Raw genomic sequence first — 8,359 nt, forward strand, 5'->3', positions numbered from 1 at the left:
ACAATCAATGCTTATGTTTCTAGAAGCTATGCCAAAGCTCTTCAAATCCTTTTCAATGGCATGTGAATATCGGAAAACTAAATATGTCAATTCAGAAATTAGTTAACTGGAATGCAAAGAATTAACAACAACAACAAAAAGCTAAAAACAAAACAAGATTAAAAAAATCATTAATTGTTGAGCTTAAAAAATATCATTAATTATTGGTGAAGTTCAAGAAAATCGTTAATACGCTTCGAGGAAAAAAATCTTGAAGAAGATAAAAAAAACAAAAAACAAACAGGAAAACTATTGGTGAAGTTTTCCAGAACGTGAAACAAAACTACACCCGAAATCAGTGATGCAGTTTATCGAGAACAGTACAAAACAGAAAAAATCATATTCGAAGCGTTAAGTCGACGTCGATTGCGGTTTCCAGAAGCCCTCAATCGAAACGTCAATTGCAATTTGAAACTATCAATCAACGATCCCGAAAAACCACCAATCAACAATTACACAGTCGAAAATCTTCAATCGACAATTCCGGCCACATACAAACAAGGATCCCCGGAAAAAAAACGAAACCGAAGCATTGTGTACCAACGTTTCCGGTATCAACGCGGCGTTACTCTGTTGTTTCCGGAAAGGTTGTGGGACAGAGTAAAATAATTGAAGAATTTTAATTTATATAAAAGGGTAAAATGGGTAGTTTGGGTTGAATGTTGGGGTGGAGGTATATATGTAGGGGTGTGGGGTAAAATTTCCCAAGTGTTTTTACATAATCCAAGCAAATCACAATTCTACATTTGGATCAACATGTAGATCCACCATTTTGGATAACATTACAAGGAAATAAGATATACGAACTAAGCCTAGTAATCACTTTTACCACCACAATTTTCAGAAAGAAAAAAAAAAACCTAGCCATGTGGGGATCTAAGCAAGCTAATGCAATAAAAATCTTCTTGGCTTGCAACACCATCTTTCATAGCTTCACTCGAAGCAACAAAAGTCTTCTAGCTGCAAGTATTTAGAAGGAATATGAGAACAAAAACAAAGTAAAAGTAAATTTGAGGTATAAATGATTGAACCAAATCCAATAATTACTAAAAAAATTGAGATATAAAGATGTAGTAGAATTTACCTTTACTAAAGATGAAACAAGCAACAAAATCCTATTGATTTAAGTGTTGCTACTTTCTGAACAAAGGAAGGATATGACATTGTTATATTCCATGAAAGTAAAACCAATCCTACCAAGGTTTTCAAGGTTAATACTTTACAGAACAGGGGTTAATGCGCATGGGCAATTGGTAACACCAAGAAAGAACATGGGATTTCTGGGAGCAACAAAAGTCTACAAATTTTGATGGATTCTTGTGTGAGAAATCTCAATTGAATATCAACGGTTTTCGTTGCATTAGAAAAATAATCATGATTGTCTTAATTTGAACACCACAAGATTTGTTTAGATTGTAGAAAAGTCTTGATTCAACACCATAATCTTTTAAAATCCTTTATAATATTAATCTATCAAACCCCCTAAGTATCAAAGAGAAATGCCCAAACTCTCTCTTTATAACACTCTTTAATATTTATTTGAACACTCACTCACAAACAAAAAAGATTAAAAGAGAAAATGATTAAATGATGCGGCTCGTAAATTATTTTTCTTTTAATTTTTTCTATTTGTGTGTGAGCGCCCAAAAAATATTTATTTGGAGTTATATCTAAGTAAGACTTAGTTAGGTAAAAATTATATTAAAATTGTATGTTGAGCATAACTCAATTGGTGAAGACGTTACAACATGCAGGGATTGGAGTTGAAACTCCAAATTCCCCATTTATTTACCAATTACATGAAGAAATTGGTAAGCTTTGATGAAAAAAATAAACTTATATTAAAATTTTAACTTTGTTGAACTGGTTTATCAAACATACATTGAAACACTAGATCATAAAAATAGATGTGAAATTTCCATACCACTGCTGCCTTGATAGTATAACTTTCTTAAAATTCTAACCAATCGAAGATGCATCACACCTTTTTACTTCTGGAAATTGTGAACAATTCTCGTAAGTGTTTATCATCCCTTATTTTGATAAGATGCTTAAAGTTAAACTGACCTTTACACCAAGAAATAGGACAGTGACCATCTGGGTAATGGCTGTACTTTTTGTTGGGAGTTGTATTTAGAAGAAGTCCTTTTGTAAATTTTAATCTCACTTGCACAATCAAATTGTACTCTACTTCTGTTTCAGCAACAACAAAGTTTGAGTATATGTTATTCTTAAACGCAATTGTTTTTCTTATTTATCATCACTTGAAAATACTGTAAATAAATTACACAACATTATTTGTGGATAAAATTAATTTAATTCATAAGAGCCATAAGAAACACAAGTGTGTCTTAGCAAAAATAACGTGATGCTAGACTGTACAGTGTAGAATATTAAACACATTAAATATCTATCTAACTTCCTAAACAGTAAAAGCATTACTCATCAATCTTGACATTTTTTACAGCATTTTGAGAGGTCAAACTTGATAGGAACTTGAAAGGTCGAAGTGGTTGTTTCAGGGACGAAGAGTAAAAGTTAGATAATACGGTGACACTAATTTTAATGTGAATGGGGAGAGGATAAGGGAACTAAATCATCGAGAAGAGCTAATAAAGATCGGAAGATGTCTAAATGTGTCGATGTGTTGGAATTGCATACGTTGGAAAATGTCTCGAATCAAGCCTTTGAAAAATTTCTTAAATATATGATAACAGGCTTTGCAAAACTGCAAGATCAAGGTGGATCTCATTCCTTCCATCTCAATGAGGATTCTGTTTCCGAATCCAAGATGACAATAATCGAAAGGTTTAGCGAGAATTCAGAGAAGATAGAGCCAAGTACACCCATTGAGAGTCATGGTGCACAAAGATCAAACATATACCTTCGTCGAAGCACTCGAAATCTGATCCACCACTATTTAAATAATGCTGCTCAATTTTTTTAATGGCGAAAGGTTTAATGGATATTTTAGGAGAGAATGGAGGGAGAGGTAAAATGTAATGTAATGCTGATGTTGTTCAAAGACAATGATTGTTTTGGGCTTTTGGCATTGACATTGTCTTGGATATGCTTGCTAGAGCTCAAAGCAAAAACTGCAAAATATGACGATGTGCCATCTTCAACGAAGGGTAAAGCTTGTGGACCAAGAAAGCTATTCTGCAAGATGTCAATTTGGTAATTGATGACATATTGGATAGATCAACCAACCACTCCTAGTTTGAAAAACTTCTAAAAGAACAATAGCACACAAAAATCGACACAATACCAAATATGGATATAAAAAATACATATATAAAATCAATTGTGAAGACAACATAAATATTCTTTGACCGATTCCCTTAAAGTAATTCATTCAAGAGCATAATTAAAGCATCAATGAAAATATTAGACAAAAAAAAGTTGCAATGAAAACGAATAAACCAGCTATAGCAATGGTCCATAATAACATTGGACAGCCAACTAGAAATCTCACAACCACGTCCTCATGAGTTTAGCTCAATTAATATGACATTATTCCACCAAATCGACCAGAATCACATATAGAGTGCCTCCCATCCTAGTCATACCAATTCAAGATTTTAGTTCTTGATTCTAATACTTCCAATCGAAAGATCTCCCCAAAAAACAACTGCATATGCTCCATACCCACCTTTTTATACCTGAAAATGGTTTAAAAAATTCACTTAAGCAGCAAATATAGTAACATTAATTTATGTTCAACAATAAGGAAAGTCTAATATTTTTTAGACAAGTAATAGACTAGTCGTACCAAATGCTAGTGGAAATCAGCTAGGGTGTGTTGCCTAAAGATATTAAAAATGGCACTTCAAAAAAGTTATAATACATTTGCATATAAAATTGAAAAACATGATCAAAACATCACATGATAAGCAAATTATTACTAAACATTGACATTTAAAAGTATACATTCCAACTTATTTAAAATAGCCACATATTTCAACAACTTATTAAAAAAGTTCACATTTCACTTTTGTATTCATCAAGTTTACAAATTACAGCACTACCTTTCATGAAAATTGTCCAATACAACAACATTGTGGCTCAAAAGACATTCACAGAACCTCTTATATCACAATCAGGCCAGACAAAAGAACTGCTACATTCATACACATTTCAATAGATATTCTAAGCATTATGTCATTTCAAATTACTCAAAATCATAAACTTCAAACTGAAACCATTCATCGCAAATTCCATGTTTTCAAAACTAATTAAAAGATATGAAGAAATTGTTACCTCAGTGATAACAACACAAAATGCTCATATTGGTGCTAACTAATTAAAAGATAATGAAAAGTTCTCCAATAAGACATGTTTTCAAAACTCATACAGGTGCTAGTATTACAAACTTTCTGTTTGTGATTAAAACATTTTGGTTTAGTGACATGCATTCTAAAGCAAATTAATTAAAACTAAAATAAAGCACTATACATTCAAGCAAAATAAATTAAAATAAATCAAACACAATTATTCAAAACAAATGAAAATCAACAAAGCTTGAGTGAACTTTTATAACGACCTTCATAACAACATATAGTTCACTAAACCACCAAATCCAACAGTTAAATGGTAGAAGCTAAAGAACAAAATACAGAATAGATGAACTTGTACTTACATATTATATATGTTGACAATAAATTGAAAGCTGACATGTTGCAGAAACCCTTGGGCATGGAGATAATTGACTTTCAATTTCAGATTGTTTATTCTTGCTCCAGATTGTCATAGTTTCTAAAACTCTTGCATTCTCCAGAACAAATCTTGCTAACGTAATGTGATTATGTTGTTGGCCTGCAGATGCAAAGTCCCACATAGTGCAAGATTTAAGGTTTGATGTAAGGCAACTTGGAACAAATTCCGGATTGCCCCAATTTTCTTTTTCTTGAAAATATTCATACTCCCAGTCGTTGTCGCCTCGTACCTTATTTTAATAATAAAGATAAAACAAAAGAAAGGTATGTTAAGCAAAGATAAATCATATCCAATATGATTGTTAATTAAATTTAACAAACAAACCTGATATAGGTCAAGATTTTGAAGCTTAGGGCAATGATGGAGCACTTGAACAACTATATCCCAATCATAGTTGAGCACTAACCAAGTCAAATTCTTGAACGTAGGAAAGTCATAAGGGTGATAAACCTAAATTATACAAAAAAGACAGATAAATTAGGGTAAAATTCAATTCCACAAAATTAAAAATTAAAAATACAAATGAATCACATTGTTCATTCTCATTCCATTCTATAATAAAACATACTTCAGATAGTTTTATGCGTAGAAACTCCAAATTTGAAAGTGATTTCACCGGAAAATAGCAATAGCAGTCTGTAATATCTGCTCTGTTCAACTTTTTTAACGTTGAGCTGCTTTCAAAGTCATCAAAAGAATGATGAGTGTGACGTGTCATGTATATATAAGATAGTTGAAGATCATCAAGAACTGGACATCCATATAGAAGCATCATAAAATCACGTTGTTGATAAAAGTAAATCTCTTTCAAATGTAGGGTTTTGAGTGAGGGTAATATAAGAGGAAAACCGTTAACCACAGTCAAATTGAACCAACGGAGCTTGAGAACAACAAGGGTTTTACAATTAAGGATACTCATAGGAAACTTAGGGAGTATGGTCTCTTCACCGTCAAGAGGGGTATGAGGATAGAGATGGATATTTTGAACTTTGCGTTTGACCACTATATCAACCCATTCGTGGATATTTTTAATGCCACCTAAGAGAAGTTCAGAGGAATCGTATTCAATGTCGAGGATGAAAGTGTTAATGGACTGATTACCAGCAGCTTCTCGCGAGCGCAAGACGGAGAAGACGAATTTCTCGAAGCAGGAATAGGATTCTTGGTCTTTCCAATTGGTTTTGGTGAAGTCAAGATCGGGAACAAAACACCAAAGATGAGTCCATCGCTTTGAAAGAATGGAAGTGACACAGGCTTGTTCGATGGGAAGAGAAGAGAGAATGCGAATCAGGATGTCGTCCGGAAAACTGCTGATCCTATCTATCGCCGACGTCGAAATTTTCTGCTTAGACATTATTTTCCAGCGATGTGTTCTTCACAATAGCAGTGAGTGACGGCAACAGATAGGGGCTGGAAGTGATTAGGGTTTAGAAGCAACAAGCCTTTGTTTAACTAGCCAGGTTTACCGGTGTTAGCGGGTAGGGTTCAGTGCAATTTGACAAATTCAATATCTAAATCAATCAATTATATTTTTCTTTGACAAAAAATCGATCAATTATTTTTTATTTTTTGAAAGAAAATCAGTCGATTATACTTGTTTGGTGTTTCGAGTGACATATTTTTTTTTTTTTGGTGGTCGGGGTTCAAACCCCGACCTTGTATATTTTATGGATTGTCCTACCAACTGAGCTAAACTCACGGGAAATCGATTTTCTGATGGATAATCATACCATTAAAATAATTAAGGGTTAAATAAGTAAACGGCCCCTTTAAATATATCAACATTTGATTTTAGTCCCCTAAAACATTTATTAGGCTTTTGGTCACCTAAAAAAAATTATCTAAGAAATTAGTCCCTGCTCTACATTGAGTATTACACTAGAGCATAGACTAATTTCATAAATGAAAAATTTTAGAGGGACCAAAAGCCTAAAGAATATTTTAGGGGGGTTAGAATCAAATGTTGGTATATATGGAGAGACTATTTACTTATTTAACCCAATATTTAAATAGTCGCAGTTCCATTCAGTTTGGATGGTTTCTAAATAAAATATGCCATCTTAATGTTTTGAGATGTGGGGTCTTTATCCGGGATTGGATATGGCTTGGAGAGAGAGTTTATCTCACTTGATTGTTGAGAGTGACTCAATGGTGTTTATTGACATGGTTACTAACAATTGTAACATCAATGGAACCATTCATTCTTTGGTTCAACTTATTCAAGAGATCCTTCGGCAAGAATGGCATACTCAAGTTATTCACACTTGGTGTGAAGGCATCATATGTGATGATTGGCTAGCAAATTTTAGCTTATTTTTTAATTCTTGGAATCTGGTAGTCTTGGAGTCTGCTCCTAATGAGCTTTAAAACCTCATGGTTGATGATATTTATGGAGCATGCATGCCTAGGAATATGCGATTAGCTTCTTAGTATTTTTTTTTCTTCTTTTGGGCCTTTGGCCCTCTCCTGCACCAAAAAAAATAAAATTAAATAGTCACAGTTCTATTCGGTTTGGATGGTCAAATCCTTCCTAATAACCTATACATCAGATCCTATGTGAAGCGATTAAAAAGGGTGTGGTTATGGTGCATAAGGAGATCTTTATGCACCGTGCATAATTGCTTTCTACACCCAACAAAATTGCTTTCTACACCTCAAGTGAAAGCTTAATTCTAATAAGTAGAGGTGTCAATAGAGGCCCAAATTTCAAAGCCCACTTAAAAAAGCTCCCACCAAGCCCACTAAATTAAAGCCCCATATTATAATTTTTTTTCTTAACAATTTATTTATGCAAAATAGTTTATTCGAAATAGTTTATTTATGCAAAACAACTTATTAGAATGATTTTTTAAAAACCGCTTATTCAAAACAACTTATTTATGCAAAACAGTTTATTCTGATCTCATTTTAAAAAGCAACTTATTCAAAACAGCTTATTTATGCAAAACAGCTTATTCGAAACAACTTATTAGGATCACTTTTTTTAAAACCGCTTATTCAAAACAACTTATTTATGCAAAACAACTTATTTGTGCAAAACAGCTTGTTTATACAAAACAGCTTATTCCGATTTCATTTTAAAAAACAACTTATACAAAACAACTTATTTATGCAAAACAACATATTTATGCAAAACAACTTATTCAAAACAGCTTATTTATGCAAAACAGCTTATTCGAAACAACTTATTTATACAAAACAGCTTATTTGTGCAAAACAGCTTATTTATACAAAACAGCTTATTCCGATTTCATTTTAAAAAACAACTTATTCAAAACAACTTATTTATGCAAAACAACATATTTATGCAAAACAACTTATTCAAAACAGCTTATTTATGCAAAACAACTTATTCGAAACAACTTATTTATACAAAACAGCTTATTCCGATTTCATTTTAAAAAACAACTTATTCAAAACAACTTATATATGCAAAACAACATATTTATGCAAAACAACTTATTCAAAACAGCTTATTTGAAACAACTTATTTATACAAAATAGCTTATTTGTGCAAAACAGCTTATTCAAAACAACTTATTTGTGCAAAACAGCTTATTCAAAACAGCTTATTTATACAAAACAACTTATTCCGATTTCATTT

General features: G+C 32.3%; 1 protein-coding gene across 1 annotated transcript; it reads right to left on the reverse strand.

Moving 5' to 3' along the window:
- Positions 1-3,343: 3,343 nt before the first annotated feature.
- LOC146943427 (FBD-associated F-box protein At4g10400-like) lies at positions 3,344-6,527 on the reverse strand. The gene is made up of 4 exons (XM_085741697.1): positions 5,324-6,527; positions 5,080-5,205; positions 4,679-4,984; positions 3,344-3,701 (listed from the first exon to the last, which is right to left on the reverse strand). Exons 1-3 carry the CDS (start codon positions 6,107-6,109, stop codon positions 4,682-4,684), a joined length of 1,215 nt encoding a protein of 404 aa, XP_085597823.1. The 5' UTR covers positions 6,110-6,527; the 3' UTR covers positions 3,344-3,701; positions 4,679-4,681.
- Between the last annotated feature and the right edge of the window lie 1,832 nt (positions 6,528-8,359).

Source organism: Medicago sativa, chromosome 2 (assembly GCF_051527215.1).
Source record: "Medicago sativa cultivar Bolivia chromosome 2, Bolivia_mono, whole genome shotgun sequence".
Lineage (NCBI taxonomy): Eukaryota > Viridiplantae > Streptophyta > Magnoliopsida > Fabales > Fabaceae > Medicago > Medicago sativa.

Excerpts from the sequence above, each read along its gene's own strand:
- LOC146943427 (XM_085741697.1), bottom strand. The coding sequence starts at position 6,109 with ATGTCTAAGCAGAAAATTTCGACGTCGGCGATAGATAGGATCAGCAGT. Across the intron at positions 5,206-5,323 it reads TACGCATAAAACTATCTGAA|GTTTATCACCCTTATGACTT; the intron begins GTATGTTTTATT and ends TGTATAATTTAG. Across the intron at positions 4,985-5,079 it reads AAAATCTTGACCTATATCAG|GTACGAGGCGACAACGACTG; the intron begins GTTTGTTTGTTA and ends TATTAAAATAAG.